The 18,521-nt window shown below is 46.4% G+C and overlaps 2 protein-coding genes across 5 annotated transcripts; both read right to left on the bottom strand.

Moving 5' to 3' along the window:
* Positions 1-296: 296 nt before the first annotated feature.
* On the bottom strand, positions 297-5,508 carry LOC112882810 (IAA-amino acid hydrolase ILR1-like 9). Of its 4 annotated transcripts, none has more exons than XR_003226710.1 (6): positions 5,057-5,508; positions 2,107-2,232; positions 1,480-1,794; positions 1,225-1,353; positions 720-1,163; positions 297-622 (listed from the first exon to the last, which is right to left on the bottom strand). XR_003226710.1 is itself a non-coding variant. In XM_025947961.1 (5 exons), the coding sequence occupies exons 1-5, from the start codon at positions 5,435-5,437 to the stop codon at positions 789-791; spliced, it is 1,326 nt and encodes a 441-aa protein (XP_025803746.1). In that variant the 5' UTR covers positions 5,438-5,508; the 3' UTR covers positions 400-788. The 4 variants fall into 4 exon arrangements, 2 of the variants coding, with proteins under 2 accessions (XP_025803746.1, XP_025803747.1); XR_003226711.1 differs by lacking the exon at positions 5,057-5,508 and adding an exon at positions 3,321-5,040; XM_025947961.1 differs by having other exon boundaries at positions 400-1,163.
* Positions 5,509-7,373: 1,865 nt separating this feature from the next.
* On the bottom strand, positions 7,374-18,318 carry LOC112881648 (IAA-amino acid hydrolase ILR1-like 8). The gene is made up of 5 exons (XM_025946438.1): positions 17,844-18,318; positions 8,703-8,828; positions 8,082-8,396; positions 7,856-7,984; positions 7,374-7,764 (listed from the first exon to the last, which is right to left on the bottom strand). The coding sequence occupies exons 1-5, from the start codon at positions 18,204-18,206 to the stop codon at positions 7,378-7,380; spliced, it is 1,320 nt and encodes a 439-aa protein (XP_025802223.1). The 5' UTR covers positions 18,207-18,318; the 3' UTR covers positions 7,374-7,377.
* Positions 18,319-18,521: the final 203 nt, after the last annotated feature.

Here is an 18,521-nt window from a genome sequence, read left to right as displayed (position 1 = left end):
TGCACTTCTACTTACGTCCCTGCACTCACATTTCCACGGCCATTTCTTTTCCCGACCACCGCGCCTCACCGGACCTCCTCCGTAGTTTTTGCTCACCGTCGACAACCGCTCACGCCGCTTCCCATCCTCGATCCACTGCTCCTAGAGCACCGCCTCGACCCACTGGTGCTCTCCAGCCCGCCCAATCTCGCTCTCGTGCACCAGAACAACCGGACCACTACGCCAGATCGTGTCAAAAGAGTATGTGCGCACCGGAACGACCGGACCACTACGCCAGATCGTGTCAAAAGAGTATGTGCACGAAGGCAAGCTGATGAGTTTGTTCAGTAATAACCAGTATTATCTGGGAAAAGAACCAGAGGATACATCTCTGTCATGTAATCGCTTGGGTTGATCCTGTGATGTAATAGCTCAGGACTCGAGACTTTGTAATCGCACCGTATTCTTCTTCTTAATACAAATATGCGCAGCTTTCCTTTATCTATTCGAGAAAAGAAAAGATACGGGTAGGATTTCTTGAAGATTTCGTTTCTCTATTACATCATTTTCTTTCCATCAATGAGAGTAACATGCAGGTCCTGACTCCTGAGCATCTGAAGACCAACTGCCTGTCTTGAAGAACCTACATTACAGCCAAGAAGTAAATGGCATTCTGGGTTTACAGATCCTCTCAAGCCAGTAGGAAAACCAAATAAAGGATTAAAGAAAACTCAGATCACCTCCACGAAAAGCATAGCTGCAGCATGCCCGAAGTATCCAAACAAGCCTGTTTTTCGCATTCATTTTTTTCAGGCCGATGCATGTTTCTTCAAGTATTCAATTGCCACGGCAGCATGGAACGAAGCTCCTATGGGAAGCACGTCCTCATCAATCACAAAGTGGGGGGAGTGGGTGGAATGGACGGTCACCATGGTGCTCTTGTTGCCGACTCCAATGGTGAAGAAGGCGCCAGCCATTCTCTGCGCGTAGAACCCAAAATCCTCCGCTCCCATCAGCTGTGGCGCGACCTTGACGTTCTCTTCCCCGAGCAAGCTCTGAGCCACTGCCTTGGCATGGGCGTATATCCCTTCATCGTTGATCACAGCCGGATATGTTCTCATTTTCTCCTCCATGAAGTCCACAGTCGCGGTGCAGCGATGTAACGCTGACTGTCCTTCTACAATCTTCATCAATTGTATGAGTAGCAGAAACTATGCAGTTCAGGTCAGAAAGAAAAAAGTTTACCTCTATAACTCGCTTCATGAGATATGATAAACCTTCATTTGTCATGCTCCTCAAGGTGCCACCAAAGGTCACTGACTCCGGAATAACATTATAAGCATCTCCTCCTTTCACGAAAGTGACCGATACAACCTGAAAGTTCAGAAGGCAGTGAAACTCCAGTCTTTTTCAACAGTAGGAGAGAATTTTTGAAAGAAAAAGTTCAGAATTTATCTGTCAGTGAAAATACTACCACAGTATGGTAAGCAGATAATATACCGCGCCTTGGAGAGGATCTATTTCCCGGGAGACAATTTGTTGAAGGCTGAGGATGGCAGTGGATGCAGCTACAGTTGGATCAAAGGCTTGGTGGGGTAGTGCAGCATGCCCACCTTTACCAGTAACAGTTGCTTGGAATCGACATGCTGTTGCAGCAAAGGGTCCTGGCCTTGATGCAACGACGCCTACTGGAAGGACTGGGTCAACATGCAAGCCAAAGATGGCTGACACGTCATCAAGAAGACCTTCTTGCAGGACATAATATGCACCACCCTGACCCTCCTCTGCTGGCTGGAAAACAAGCTTTACAGTGCCCTAATGATTGAACAAGAACAACACTAATTATAAATATGGAAGGCGTAATTGATCTATTGAACTGACCTGAATCATCCAGGAACCACAAAGAATAGTGAAACCTAGTATATATAGACAGTTATGTGATATATATCATGATGTGCCATGAATACTAACATAATCCTAATAGCATAGGAAAATCTTTCCCTAAAAAAAGCATAGGAAAATCTTTCCCTAAAAAAAGCATAGGAAAATCTGGTGACGTTTTACAACATTCTAAATTTCATCATAGCACTATGAACTTTCAGGTCCATCAGATTGGTTAAAGAATACCTTCAAATCACTCTTGTGATCTTGAAGTATCTTAGCAGCCCCCAGAAGCATTGCTGTGTGTGCATCATGTCCACAAGCATGCATTTTCCCACTTTCCTGGCTCTTGTATTCCCAATCGACTAATTCCTGCCAAAGAACAAAAGAGAACCACTGTTGTAAGTCTTTCTTGTAAATGGTAACTGAAGAATGTGGAAAGTGTAGCAAGTGTTTTCTAGCTTAGAAGGCATATGGATACTTTGGTGGTAGTTGAGACTTGACACTACACCCATGGATGCAATGCAATCTATAACAGTGGGGAGTGATTATTTTTCATTTTTTCCCATTTGTCTGATGCTCTGTTTTTTTTTTCATTTTACGCCAAATTGACATTTCGTTTCACATTGTTGAAGATATGGTGATCTGCTACGAATTTCTCGATAAACTCATTTGTCCAAACAATTTGGATGAAAAAAAACCTTTGCAAGAATCTAGTTTGGCTGCTGCAATTACTTTTGTATCTTGGGTTAATATAACAGAAAAATCTGTATCAACCAGCGATATATAGAGAGCATAATGTGTCATTTCCTTAATGAATCAACTTAGGACCCTCAAACTGCTTTTCCTTCTTAAGATATTATAAATCTTCTATTGTCTTTCTCATCTCCATGTTAAGACTCCGTTCAATCATACTAACCTTGCATTATTACACCCTCCCAGAGAATAAACTGCATTACTGGACAAGGACTTCATCATATCAATAAATCTTCCATGATTAATAAAAAAAAACTGCATGGTGCCATATATACAGGCTTGGCCTATAGGCATTGCTTTCAGGCCCGAAATATTCTGGGCTTTGTTTTGGCCCGGCGTGCAAAATGCTTGGGTCTATGATACATGTCTTGTTCCATCCTATTCCCGAAACCGATCATACCGAATTTCGGGAGAAAAACAGGTGATGTATAACTTCACACAAATCATTTCATTCAGATTCAAATGGATATTCACGTTTTAGATAATTAGAAGTTCAGAACCAGCATATCCCAAACAAAATCCAAAACAAAAAAAAATTGTGTGGGATGATGAATTGAAAGTGAATGCTGAGAGTCTAATAAGACTGAGCATCAGAGCCAGCCCACACATGTGCCCTTACCAAACCCTACTGGCTACGGCGCACAAGAAGACAAGATCATGACGGCACCTCTGCAAGATCAGCAGAAGCAGGGAAACGGACGGACCTGCACGGGGAGCGCGTCCATGTCGGCCCGGAGCGCGACGACGGGCCCGGCGCCGCCGCCTGCCCCACCGCCAACGATGGTCGCCACGACGCCGGTGGTGGCCACGGGCCACCTGTACGGCACGCCGATCGCGTCGAGCTCGGCGCGCACGAGCTCGCTGGTGCGGTGCTCCTGGAAGGCCAGCTCGGGGCGCCGGTGGATGCTCCGCCGCACGCCGCGCAGCCACGCGGCGAACCCCGGCGCGCGCGCCTCGGCCAGGAGCTGACCCCCCGGGAGGCGCGCCTCCGCCGGCGAGGCGAGGGCGATCGTCAGGTGCGAGCAGAGCAGTAGTGGCAGGAGGAGGCAACTAGAGGAGGCGCGGGCGGCGGCCATGGCGGAAGGAAGGAGATCACTCGGAGACGGCGTCGAGTGGTGAAGCCGAAACGGCCGAGACTAAAAACGACAGCTTGATCGGTCGATCGCGCTCGGCTTTAGCGCGCAAAGTTCTAGTGGAGGTTACCGATAAAGCAGGGTTTCTCAGATTCTTTTATTTCCCCCTCCTCTTTGAACTTGAGCCCGTCAGCAGCACGCAAGTTCAGTCGAAATCGATAAATTTGGGCCATCATGTGAACTTTTGCAATTAGGGTTATGGATGGTTTTCTCTTGGTCGGGGGACGAGCCAACTGCCCATGAATTTAAATCAAAGTTGAAATTTTTGTATGGTGATGAAATTTTATCGAAATCGTCACGCCACCCCATCAGCGTACCATCTTTAGTATGCGCCCTTTCCTATAGCGCTAGATGGCGCCTGAATTTGGGCATGAGTAGAGATGGATGAAATGGACAAACAATAGCCGGTGTCATTGCTGGCATCATCGGACAACTTCCCTGCGCTGCGTCTATGAACAGCCGTAGCTAATTTCCATTCTGCTCAAACCCTAGCTAAAAACCAAGCCTTTTGGTGAGGCCACATCAAGGAGGAAACTAAATCGTTATTGGACTAGTAACGTGAAGAACTAGTGCGCTACGGTCTCGTCCATTGGATCTGTGACTGCTCATCTGAGGAGAAGATGAACAAGTGCACGGCTACTACTCTCAACCCCAAAGGGCTGGGGCAAGGCTGTTAGTGGGCAACTTCTCCTCATAGGAATCCGCAGCGTTCATGTTAGGTTGGTCATTGGTTCGTGTGTGATAGCTACTCCTAACTAACGCTCCTTCACTGTCATGACTTGGACTCTTCCTGCACTCAGAATTCTAATAATGTGCTTTGTATAGCTCTAGAAGTATGTGCTTTTGATTGCTACTGAACTTTTACCGGTTGCCACTTGCTGCATCGTTCACATAATAATGATAGTTGGCACCTCCACATGCTTTGATAAGTGAATACAATCACATCAACCTCACAGTGTTACACCCGTACCAAAATAGGTGGCATTAATATTGCTTACGGAAGTCGTTGAGCCATTACTTAGTCATGAGACAGAATTACAGAAAGAGGGATCAGAGTTCAGAGATACTGAAATTAAAAAACAAATGTCAAGTAGCAACCAAATAGAACTGTGCAAAAACTAGGAAAATTTGTAATGATCTAATCCGGTTTGTCCTTCATCTAAAAAAAATTATAATGAACTAATAAAATGAAGCTAAGTACACTAGATGAAAGGATAAGAAACATTTTATCTTTGTGCGAAGAAATCAGTTGGAAAGCAATACGAGAGGCATGACCGATCCAACTCCCGATCGAGAAGGGCACGGACCTGCAAGGGGAGCGCGTCCATGTCCGCCCGGAGCGCGACGACGGGCCCATCGCCACCGCCGGCGATGGTCGCCACGACGCCAGTCTGCGCGACGGGCCACGCGTACGGCACGCCGATCGCGTCGAGCTCGGCGCGGACGAGCTCGCTGGTGCGGTGCTCCTGGAAGGCCAGCTCGGGGCGCTCGTGGATGCGCCGCCGCACGCCGCGCAGCCACGCGGCGAAACCCGGCGCGCGGGCCGCGCCCAGGAGTTCGCCTCCGAGAGCTGGCGACGACGACGACGACGACGACGCCGCGGCGCGCGGCGGGAGGCGGGGCGACAGGACGAGGAGGAGGAGGAGGAGGAGGGGAGTCGTCGCGAGGAGAGACGGCGGCGAGGCCATGGCTGAAAACAGAACAGTTCGCCTCCGAGTGACGGCTGGAACGCGCAACCTGTTCTGTTTCAATCAGTTGGATAGCGCATCCGGCAAATGAGCTGTTTTCAGCGCTCTCTCAAGAGGCTTTTTTTTTTCTTTTTCCCTCTCGTCGAAGCCTCAAACAAAATTTTCCACTTTCCCTTCGGTCAAAAATATTTTGCATCCTTTTTGCAAAAAGAAAATATTTTGCATCCTTTTCAAAAAAATACTTTGCATTTTGAACATCATAGGTCCCTGTAAGAGAAAATAATAATGTTACCACTCTTTTCTGTTAAAAGATACATTTTTAAATTTAATATATTTATAAGATTACAAAAGTATATTGAAGACAAACCTAAGCATACAGGCGTATTGTTTCCATTTTATCAAAACAAACATTATAAGATTTATTGGTAGCCAAAGTTTAAAATATGCTTCGTCGGACTTTATTCAACACATCAATAATTTGTGATTCCAATGAGAGTAGCTTTTCGTTGAGGTTTTTATTAATTAAAAACCCAATCCTACACCCTATAGAAGCCAGCTTATCAAAATAGCATCCTACAAAACCAAACCTGTTTTTAGCTTCTAAATAAAATACAATTTATCTTCTCAAAAATCAATTTCAAAACCTGTCAAATAAAAGGGCCTAGAAACAGAAATTTCTCTTATTAATTCATTTCCTTCTGAGTAGCAGCCGATGTGTCCAGCTTCGCAACCACTTTTCTTTGACTTTGATAAAGACACCAAGCTTTAGAATCAGGCCAAACAACCAAATCTCACTTCTTTAGATAACGAACAAACGAATCCCAAAATATGTGATTCTCTTGAAGTTGACTTTGAATCATCTTTAGGCTTTAGCTTATCGAAAGGCTAAGACCGATCCTACTTAAAGAATTTCCTTTTATTATTATTTTTTAAAGTGCCACATTATCTAAGATATGCTTCGAGTGCGCCTTCAACAATAACATGTACTATAAGGTACGGAGTAGGTACAAGAATCCACAAAATATTTTTGCTTACATGGCAAAAGGAACAAATGAAGAGAGATAAAAGGCATCTACTATTTAGTAGTGAGTCTATAAGGACTCTAATCGCATTAGCATTTCACTCCCGGATTACAAGTGGACCATAATGGTTTTGAGGAATGTGCTATAGCTTCAGAACTGGACAGGTTATCTATTGTGATATTCATTAATAACATGAACAACCGTATAGCTACTAATAAGCTAACTTTTTTGTTGGAGATACGATGCTCTGGGTTAATGAACGAAAAACCATAATGACATTCTTAGTCCAAGGTTTTCTTATGTGGCTTCCATAAATGCCATATATTTGAGTCGATGAATGAAAAGAAAATCTCCCAATGCAGAATTTCATTTCACAGTTTCATAGGGTACCAATGTTAGAAACGGTGAGTGCTTCCATCTCTGTTCTGCAGACCCAAGCCTCAAACGTGAAAAATAACAGTAAACTACAATTTTTTTATTTAATCGTGCCCGTTTGGATTCGAATTCAAGACATGTATCGTAACACCGTATTGACTTGCATGCATCAACCGGATCACTTATGCTTAAACACTAAGCGTGCCGCGCATGTCGATAGCTCGATTGTTTGTGTTGTGTAGGGTTACGAGATGCTGAGGATTTTAACTCCATTAACTGATAACACTCTTGATCTTTTCGCCCAAAAAAAATAAAGAGGAAAGGTAAAAATATGATACAAATTTTGAAAGAAAAAATTTACTGCACATGCTTGGTACCCAGAAAGTTATGACAAACAAGTCTTTCAATATACTACATACATATAAGGTTTGCTCCTTTTCTTTTCATTGCAAAACCTACATGGTTTGGTATCAAACTAGTAGAATTTGCATTCCCATTTCAGGAATCCATGCAGCACCTTGCTGACCAAATTCAAAGAGCTTCTTACTTTGAGGTTGAGGCGCACTGGTTTTTGTTCAGATACTCAATTGCCACGGCGGCATGGAACGCAGCTCCAATCGGAAGAGCGTCCTCGTCCATGACGAAGTACGGCGAGTGCACCGGGCGCACCCTCTCCATGGTGGTCTCGTTGCCGACGCCGATCATGAAGAAGGCGCCCGCCGCTCTCTGCGCATAGAACGCAAAGTCCTCGCCACCCATGGTCTGGGGAGCAATCTTGACATTGGCTTCTCCAAGCATGCCCTCGGCTACTTCTTTGGCATGGGCATACATCCTTTCATCGTTGACAGTGGTTGGGTACGGCCGGAGGTCCTCCTCTAGGAAGTCGACGGTGGCGGCGCAGCGGTTCACGGTGGCTTGGGCCTCTATGATCTTCCAAAGAAGCATCAGGTTGTTGTCGCTTGTCAGTTGACAGCAGTGTGGAAGGGAAATTCAGATACGAGGAACTGAGATACTTGTTTACCTCTTTGACCCTCTTCATGAGATATGATAGACCCTGATCGGTCATGCTTCTGAAGGTGCCACCAATTGTCACCGACTCCGGGATGACATTGTAAGCTTCACCTCCTTTCAGCAATGTGACAGACACCACCTGAAAGTCAGCCACCAGATGATTAAGATTCTTCAGAATCACAAGCAAAAAAAAAATTAGCTACAGAGCTAATCCAACTGAATGTCTGACAGCATACAGCAGCTTCAAGAGGATCGGTTTCACGGGAGACAAGTTGCTGGAGGCTGAGGATGGCAGAGGACGCAGCAATCACAGGATCAATGGTGTCGTGAGGGCCACCGGCGTGCCCTCCTTTCCCGGTGAATGCTGCAGCGAACCGAGCTGCAGCTGAAAGGAGTGGTCCTGGCCGGGATGCCACAACGCCTACCGGGAGATCCGGGATGACATGCAAGGCGAAGATGGCCGAGACATCGTCCAGGAGACCTTCTTTTAGAACGAAGTAGGCCCCAGCGAACCCCTCTTCTGCTGGCTGGAACACAAGCTTGATAGTACCCTGAAGATGTATGTAATGAGGAGCCACAGATATTCACCTTGACTTGTCGTTCTCAATTGACTATTTGAAACAAAAGATACAGTATATGGTTTATAATTATGCTGAAGTGAAATGATTTGTGACGCAACAATGATAAAACTCATCTAACAATAATTTAAATTTACAGGAGTGCATGACAACTCAGTGCCTCATTACAAACATTGCACGAAAAATGGAGTTCTTGCGATGTTGAGCAAGGATTTAGTTTGGATTTCTTTGTTGTGGAATTAAGATTGTTTTTGGGTAATAAGTTAGTTGCAGAGTTACCTTCAAGTCGTCCTTCCAAGATTGGAGTAGCTTAGCGGCTCCAAGAAGCATGGTGACATGAGCATCATGCCCACAAGCATGCATCTTTCCATCCTCCTGACTCTTGTGCTCCCAATCCACCATTTCCTGCCAAAGGACCACATCATTGTCAGGAAAACACCCGCGCAACGACGACAATACTAGAACCCTTGCGGTGCAATCACCGATTGATTCCGTGCACGCGCAGATCCAAATAAGATATGTTCAAGCTAGGGTACAGTGTAAAACTTTTACTGTCGTTTTCGTTCTTACACTACAGGAAAAACTGTAACTTCCGACGGTTAAACCGTCGGAAGTTACGGCTAAACCGTCGGAAGTTAAGTAACTTCCGACGGTTTAGCTGGTAACCGTCGGAAGTTCGTTGGACGGAAAAAAGTCGTCGGAAATTTCAAACTTCCGACGGCCTGGAGCGAAAACCGTCGGAAGTTTATAAACTTCCGACGGCCACGAAAACCGTCGGAAGTTAGCTGGGATAACGGCAGCTGCCGTCCGTCTGTTAACTTCCGACGGTGTTACGTGGCCGTCGGAAGTTAGTTGGATTTAACTTCCGACGGGCGTAGTGAAACCGTCGGAAGTTAAGCGTATCCCACCAAACAGCTCAGTATCAAACCCTGGAACCAATCTAAAACCAACCACAATCAATATATATAATCAAATTTCATCCACAAACCAACCACAAGCATTATATATAATCAGATTTAATCCACAATTATAATTCACAATCAGAAATTGCACGCAAATACACAATTCATATATCCACATACATAAACTTCAGATGTTCATAATCAAAGTTCACAAACTTCATAGAAGTATCATATGGAACAAATTCATAGAACAATAATGTTTCACTTAAGTTTGGCCGCCTCCATCACCTGGTTGAATTGATCCGCCACTTCCAATGAATTGATCCGCCCAATTCGATGTTGGATCAACGTGTGAGTCTCCCGGTGCCGCTAGGTTAGGTGGTGGGGTGTGAAAAGGCTATAAAAGATAAATGGACAAGATTAGTTTGAAAGATAACTAATTGGATAATATTTATTTAGAGTGACCATATTTTGCAATGACTATGAACTAACATTTGAATCATTGACTATCATACCTGAGGTGAAGCTGATGGCCAACCGGCCTGTGCAAAAGGTGGAGGTACAAGTGGTGGCACTTGTATATTCTGTTGCGTCGCTATTTGCTGAAAGATCAAATTTGTCAGCAAGAATGTAACTTAATCTAAGTTGTAACAATTAAGATTTACCTGCAGTATTGCATTCTGTTGTGCAAGTTGAGCTTGGAACCACTGCTGCTGTAGCTCCTGTTGTCTTACTCTTTCACGCAGCCTTACAACCTCCGCGCTGTCGTCGCCACTACTTGTGCTACGGCTTGCTGACCGCGACGATCCCGCTCTTTGACGCGACGGCACCTGACTCGAGTCAATGACTTTGTCGAATAATGGATACCTACAAATATTGACCAAATATAGCAAATTCGAAATATGTATAAAATTATAAAATTAGATTGAAATTTAAAGAAATCTAACCGGCCATGAGGTTTTCCACCACCACTACTGTAAACGGCCTCAGGATCAATAGGCGCGTTTCTCCAATCATAACCCTCTCCATGGCGAGCAATCATTTGGTCACCATATGCCGCCTTCAAAGAACAAAATCGCACAATTACATAAGAGGTTTCATGATAACTCGATAGTGCTAATTTGGTAAATTTAGATATACCAGACGCTCTGTAGCCGCCTGAGAGCATAACTGATCTGGATTTGTAGGATCACGTCCTCTATGACCTTCAAGGTAGACCTGAATATCACTCGGCGCTACACCAGTGCGAACTTCCTATACATACAACAAAAAATTAAAGAAGCATGCATTGATAAATGAAATTAATAGAATTCATTTCAAAGAGTTCACTTACAATGCGTTTGGCCAATCGGAAGTGCCCATCACCTCCGTAGGTGTGATAGGACTCAGTTCCACGATTTCCTCTATTTCTCTGGGAAATGCTTTTGAACTCATCCGTGGTCCAATAGTGACATAAGGCATGATAAGCCTCCTCACGTGTGGCCATCCACGGAATCATTTCCTGCACAACAATATTTCGTTTCAAGGTAACAAACAGAATCATACTAATTGCAACTTGCAACAGTTTACCTCGCGGTATTGCTCCTCAGTCAAGTAATATTTCCCAGCATCCCGTTTCTTCTCAAATCGCATCCCTTGAGTCCGTTCCAGATAAGAAGCGACAACCTGAATTCTGGCATAAGAAATCATATCTCTAACCACAATGTGTGCGTTACGGTGGAACACACGTCTGGCATGATCATCATAAGCTCCCTCCTCAGGCAACTTGTAGTATTTCTGCAAAAATTTTACACAATCAGTAGCCATCGTATGTAGAAAAAATTGAATCAATACATAAGAGCAATCGTACCCAAAACTCAGCCCAAACTGCCTTTTGGGTATTGCCGAACGTTATGTTGACACCATATCTATAATGATTCCAAGATGTAGCAGGGATCCGTTCACCAGATACAAGTTCTACCATTCCAGGCCAAAGCATACGGCATATGTTACCTAGAATTTTGTTCACCTGTCTTAGATGACCAACACCTGGAAAATTAGGCTCAAACCAAGACCTACAAGTATATAAAACAATTAGAATCATTTCGGAATAAGGATTACGTACTAAAATATAGAAAAAACATACTCACCCATCTCCATTCGGTGTGATCACGCACTTTTCTTCTTCTCGTGGAGGTTTAGGCGGCGGAATCCAACCAATCTTCGACCGCCGCCTACGTGTCCGACCCTGCCCTCCAGATCCTCCAGCTTCTGACCCTCCAGCCCCAGCCCCAGCCTCTCCAGCTCCTGCCCCTTCATCACCAGCTCCTGTACCCCGATCACCAGCACTAGTCTCTCCAGCTCTTGACCCACCAACTCTTGACCCTTGACCTGCCGACCCTCCACCAGCAGATCCTTCGGACCATCTATCCCAACCACCTAAGTCATTCTCCGGGCCCGCCTCATCCGACTCCTTGCTACTTGTCTCCTCTTCCGTCTCCTCTTCACTCTACAAAATACATAACATATTGCAGTAATTATATTGAATCTCAAAATTAGAATAAACATATAAACATTACATATATACCTCATCTCTCTGGAACGCAATCTGCCCCTGCATCTCTGGAGGTAAGTGTTCCAGCAATTGTCTACGCCTTGAAGCTCTCGCAGAAGTGCCCGCAAACAGATCGTCATCTTGTCTCTTGGATAGCTTAGTGCTTTTTACGAAACTCTTTGCTAGGTTTTTTATCCTTTTTGACATCCTGTTAACAAAAAGAAGTTAGTACATCAATACAAGTATAATTAATAGTACATATAAAATAAAGGAAACATAAGGTATTTACTTATCAATCATATTCAAAATCAGGATCAAGTTGTTTTGTACGCTTCGAAGGACGCCAAGTAACTTTTTTCTTCCTTGGCACTCGTTTTCTTTTTGGAGGAACTACTACATCATTTTGATCTCCCACTAATGCATCTGGCAACAACTCTGTATCTATGTTGAAAGAGCTCGGGAGTTCATCTTCTTGATAAATCTCTTCAAACCCTTCTTGCAAATTTTTTTGATAATACATCTGATCGTCAGCGATGTGTGTCCGTTCACGAGGATTGACCTTGTACACTACCCACCAGTCTTTTAGATCCCTGCATGGGTACGACATATAATACACCTGATCGACTTGGTGAGCGAGCACAAATTCATTACACGCACGTGTTCTGTTCTCGTGTCGTACTTCTACCATACCGAATTGATTTTCTCGAGTGCCGTGATAGGGATCAAACCAATCACATTGGAAGAACACTACTTGAAGATTGTTCGGTCCCGTGAAGTCGTAAACAAGTATGTCCTTAACAATTCCATAATAATTAATCCTCCTTTCCCGATCATCCTTTGTCGTACAAACAACTCCAGTATTTGTTGTGGCTACTAAAGGATGAGTAGATTCAAATTTTGTCGAACGAAACCGAAATCCATTGATATCATACCGACCATAGCTTCTAACAGTTACTATACCAAGCGACATCTGACATAAATCCTTGTGTATGTGGGGTGTTCTGTCGCACTGTCAATTATATGACTCAATTAGATATTTGAAACATAGTACGAAAATATCACAGAAAATTATAGATTCTTACGTAATCTCGGAACCAATTAAGAAAATTTGGCTTCCCATCTCTACCATATCGAAGCATATTTTCATATTGCTTCGAAGAAAATTTACGCCTAGATGACCAAGTTTGCAATTCAAATTCCCTGTTTGTGAAGTAAATGGATGAGATATCGGCCACAATAACTAACAACATAAATTAAGTAAAAATTTAATCTTACTTGAAATATGGAGCCATCTCATCAATATTAGCATACATGTAGAGCAAAGCAGATAAATTTTGTTCACGATCAGGGTCACATCTTGTAGAGGCTCCAACGGTCTTTCCCTTGCACTCGAAAATTGAAAGATCACTGCATCGAACTTCTTCATCTACATGGTAACGCAACTTAGGTGCATTCACATTGTGTTCCTCTGCAAAGTATACACTTGTGAAGGATGATATCTCCTTGTACTTAAATTCTTCCGCAATGCATCCTTCAACTCTTCCTTTATTGCCAACCATTGCACTAAGCTTTTTTAACGCTCTTTCAATATGATACATCCACCTATACTGGACCGGACCAGCTATCTTAGCTTCATATGGAAGGTGCACAAGTAGATGTTGCATTGGATTGAAAAAGCCTGGAGGAAAAACTTTTTCCAACTTGCATAAAAGTATTGGTATCTCTTTCTGCAACTTCTCCATCATCTCTTTCTTGATTTCTTTAGCACAAAGTTGCCGATAGAAGTAGCTTAACTCAGCCAACACTTTCCACACATCATCATGTACAAATCCGCGAAACATAACAGGAAGAAGTCTCTCTATAATTATATGATAATCATGACTCTTCAACCCATTTATTTTGCCAGTCTTCAAATTCACAGCCCTCCTAAAACCTGCCGCATAACCATCGGGGAACTTCAAATTCTTCAACCACTTCATTACCTCTTTTTTCTGTTTGGATTTCAGACAAAAAGCAGCCCGTGGCTTACCACCACTTTCAGTCAACTCTAGGGACGGTCGATTACAAATCCGTGCCAAGTCCTTTCTGGCCTTTACATTGTCTTTTGTTCTATCAGTGAATTCCATGCATGTACTTATAATGCTTTCACCAACATTACGTTCCTGGTGCATCAAATCGATATTGTGCATTAGAATCAGCGATTTGACGTAAGGAAGGTCCCATAATCCACATATATGAGTCCAGTTGTGCTCAGTTCCAAAACCAACATATCCATTTCCATCTGTATTCATCTTTAAATCTTTCAACATAGCTAGAATCTCTGTTCCACTCATACGCTTCGGTGGCCCCTTCGTGACAATAGTATCCTTCCTGAAAGCGTTCCTCTGAAATCTGAATGGATGATTCTCTGGCAAAAAGCGTCTGTGGCAATCAAAGTAACAGATCTTACCACCGAACTCAAGGCGGAAACAGTCTGTATCTTTACCACAGATCGGACAGGTTAAAAGTCCATGACAGCTCCAGCCAGCAAATATACCATATGCCGGGAAATCATGGATCGACCATAGAAATGCAGCTCGAAGGGTAAATCTTTGTTTCTGGTAACAGTCATATGCCTCAACACCTTGCCACAACTTATCTAGATCATCGATTAAAGGTTGCATCATCACATGAAGTCGTGTTCCAGGATGTTCCGGACCAGGAATTATAAGACACAGGAACATATAATCATATTTCATGCAAAGATGTGGTGGAAGGTTGTACGGAATAGCAAATACCGGCCAACAAGAATATGATGATGCAGTCATATTAAAAGGTGAGAAACCATCTGTCGCCAAACCAAGCCGAACATTTCTCGCATCACTAGCAAAAGTTGGATCAAAATCATCTAAAGCTTTCCATGCATCAGTATCAGACGGGTGCACCATCAACTCTGGGTTTGCACGCACCCTCTCTTTATGCCATCTCATGTGCTTAGCAGTATTCTTTGATAAAAACAACCGCTTCAACCGAGGCATGAGAGGCATGTAGCGAAGTTGCTTTTGTGCTATCTCTGTAGTCACCTTTTCACCATCTTCATTTACAACCTCCACGAACCTCGATTCTTGACACTTTCGACACTTCTTCAAATCTATATCATTTTTCCAAAACAGCATACAGTTATTTGGACAAACATCAATCTTTTTGTAGTCCATACCAAGCCCAGACAATAATTTCCTTGACTGGTAGACATCTTTAGGCATCTTGTGATTGGCCGGAAGTATATCACCAATCAAATTCAAGATCATATTGTAACAATTGTGAGATAATGTGAATTTGGACTTAATAGCCATGAGTCGAGTCACGAAAGCAAGGACAGTCACTTTTGTGTGCTCGTGCAACGGCTCTTCTGAAGCTTTAAGGAGCTCGAAAAATTTTTTAGCCTCCGAGGTGGGTGGATCCTCAGTCTCGGATGGGAGCTCCATATCTTCCCCTAAATCACGAAGCATCTCATCCATTCTATCATACTCTCCGTTATCATTACTTAGAACTTGTGGTGATGTTGCCACTTCTAATGGTATTGGGACTTCTGGTGCATTCTGAGGAGGTAAAGCTTCACCGTGATACACCCACACCTCATAGTTAGGCATGAAACCATACTTTATCAGATGTGAAGACAAAACCTTCCTAGTTTGACAATGGCAAATACGACAACGGCTACATGGGCATCTCACATCATTTCCATTCTTTGACATAGCAAAAGCACGCTTAACAAATTCCTCCGTATTAGCTATCCATTTATCTGACAAATTAGGCCAATCTTCGTACATCCATCGTCGATCCTCACCCATACTTTAAGTTAAATAATTGCAAAGTTAGAATATAGTTATCTTAAGCGATTAATTTTAAATTAGATATATCATAATTATAAAGGTTTAGTTACTAAACTAGTATCTAGTCACTATAATATGCATATCAAATACAATATTTTATTTAACTTCCAACGGTGCTACACTAACCTGGACGGCGGGGAGTCGGGCGGCGAGGAGCCGGGCGGAGCGGCCGGGCGGCAGGGGGCCGGGTGGCGCGGACGGGCGGCGGCGGCGGCGGGAACGTGCGGCGGCGCGGCCCGGGGGGCGGCGGGGACAGGCGGCAACGCGGCACGGACGGCGGCGGGGACGGCAGCTCAGCACGGACGGCGTCGCGGCGGCGGGAACGGGCGGCGGCGCGGCGGGGCGGTGGCAGGAACGAGCGGCGGCGGGAACGGGTGGCGGCGCGGCGGGGCGGTGGCAGGAACGAGCGGCGGAACGGCACGGACGGCGGCGCGGCGGCGGGAACGGGCGGCGGCGCAGCACGGACGGCGGCGCGGCGGCGGGAACGGGCGGCGGCGCAGCACGGATGGCGGCGCGGCGGGGCGACGGAGGCTACGGGCGGCAATGCGGCGGCGCGAAAGGGCGGCGGCGCGGACGGGCGGCGGCGGCGCGGCGTGGCGTGGCCCGGCCCGGCGCGGCGTGGCCCGGCCCGGCGCGGCGTGGCGTGGCGCGAACGGGCGGCGGCGGCGGCGGCGCGGCCCGGCGCGGCGCGGCGCGGCGCGGCGCGGCGGGCGGCCCTGGTGACGGCGCGGGAGGCGGGCGGCCCGGCCGCGTGGCGGCGCGGCGAGGGGGCGGAGGCGGGCGCGGACGGGGGGCGGCGCGGCGGGCGGCCCGGGCGGCGGCGCGGGAGGCCGGGCGGGCGCGCGGCCCGGGGCGGAGGCGGCGGCCCGGGGGCGGAGGCGGGCGCGGACGGGGGGCGGCGCGGCGGGCGGCCCGGGCGGCGACGCGGGAGGCCGGGCGGGCGCGCGGCTCGGGGCGGAGGCGGCGGCGCGGGGCGGAGGCGGCGGCGCGGGGCGGACGGCGCGGGGCGGAGGCGGCGGCGCGGGGCGGACGGCGCGGGGCGGAGGCGGCGGCGGGGACGGCGGGCGGCGGCGCGGGAGTAGATTGGGGAAAAAAGACGGGTGCAGCAGGAGATAACGCGAGAGCGGCGGGGTTAACGGCGCGTCACTAACTTCCGACGGCCGCGGAGTAAACCGTCGGAAGTTGGTTAACTTCCGACGGTATACTGTTTGGCCGTCGGAAGTTTGTTAACTTCCGACGGCTGTCTCAGTGGCCGTCGGAAGTTAACCAACTTCCGACGGGGCCGTCGGAAGTGGACTTTGGCCGTCGGAACTTCGCCGTTTTCCTGTAGTGTTAGTGTGTACACCATATTTGATTGGTCTGACTCTCAATGCCGTGCAAGATGTCACCAAACAAGATTCAGATATTGTGTTTCTTGTTCCATGTCATTTTCATTCTTAGTATTACATCATATTCGATGTCACCCAAGGGACGCTATGTTGGATTTGTCTCAAGTCTCCACCACCTGATTTTGATTGTTTAGTTAAATTGGGTTCGATGATTGCAAAACTTAATTCAAAGGTGCTCTCCAGGCAAGATTTCCTGTTTGGTTGGTGCACCGATTCTTTTTCAGTAATAACTTCAAGCCTTACCACATATCTGAATATCGACGAACGACACAGTAAAAGCAAATACGCAATGAAAAAACTTTCATAGTGGGTCTATTAGAGTTGAAAAACACAAGACAAAGTAAGATAACCAAGTTGTGGCTCACATGGAACATCTGATTCAGCAAGAGAAAGGGCGCAGGGGCTCTATGGCCTACTGTTGTTGTCTCTCTACCTTTGCTTTCTCTATCAGATAAAAATAGGAGCAAGTAGCAATGACATATGCTCCTGGTAATGACAATTATAAAAGCAACCATCCAATTCAAACTTCATCCTCAATTTTTTGTTACCACTCTTGAATTTATGCATGAATGCTCACCGTTTAGCAACGAAGAAAATACTTTAGTTTTACAACTATAAAAGGTTTGAATTTTACCAGTTCAAATGAAGATTGAAGCGAGCAGTCGCATGGCAAGCGAATGGAAGAAAGGTTTGGAGCAGCCGAGCAGGGCCCAACACTGACGTACCTGAACGGGTAGCGCGTCCATGTCTGCCCGGAGCGCGACGACGGGGCCGGCGCCGCCGCCGCCGGCGATGGTGGCCACGACTCCTGTCCGGGCGACGGGCCACGCGTAGGGGACGCCGAGCGCGTCGAGCTCGGCGCGCACGAGCTCGCTGGTGCGGTGCTCCTGGAACGCCAGCTCCGGGTGCCGGTGGATGCGGCGCCGCAGGCCGCGCATCCACGCGGCGAACCCCGGGGCGCGCGCCGCGCCCAGGAGGTCTTCGGCGACGTGGGCAGCCGTCGCCGGGCTAGAGGCGGCGCCCGCCAGGTGAGGCACGAGGAGGACGAGCGCGAGGGCGACGACGTGGTGGGAAGCAGACGGAGCCATGGACGCGAGCGCCACGAGGCTTCACTGCACGAGACACTTGTTTGCGCAAGGACACTGCGGCGACTTTGTCAGATACTGTTAGCCTAGAGAGGTGCAGGGTTCCCCAATTCTTTTTTTATTTGATGCCCTCAACGTACGGGAGACAAAAAAAGAGAAGATTTTGTAGTTCTCTACCCATTTAAAAGCCTGAAGCAGCATAATGGGGTGCATGGTTTATAAGGGCACGTAAAAGATAATCTTGTCATTTAGAAGTATTAAATAAAATTTAATTATAAAATTAATTGCAAAACTTATGGACTAATTCGCAAGATGAAT

The sequence above is a fragment of the Panicum hallii genome, chromosome 2 (assembly GCF_002211085.1).
Source record: "Panicum hallii strain FIL2 chromosome 2, PHallii_v3.1, whole genome shotgun sequence".
Classification (NCBI taxonomy): Eukaryota; Viridiplantae; Streptophyta; class Magnoliopsida; order Poales; family Poaceae; genus Panicum; species Panicum hallii.
The sequence above is the reverse complement of the archived record's forward strand: the minus strand, read 5'-3'. Positions and strand labels throughout refer to the sequence as shown.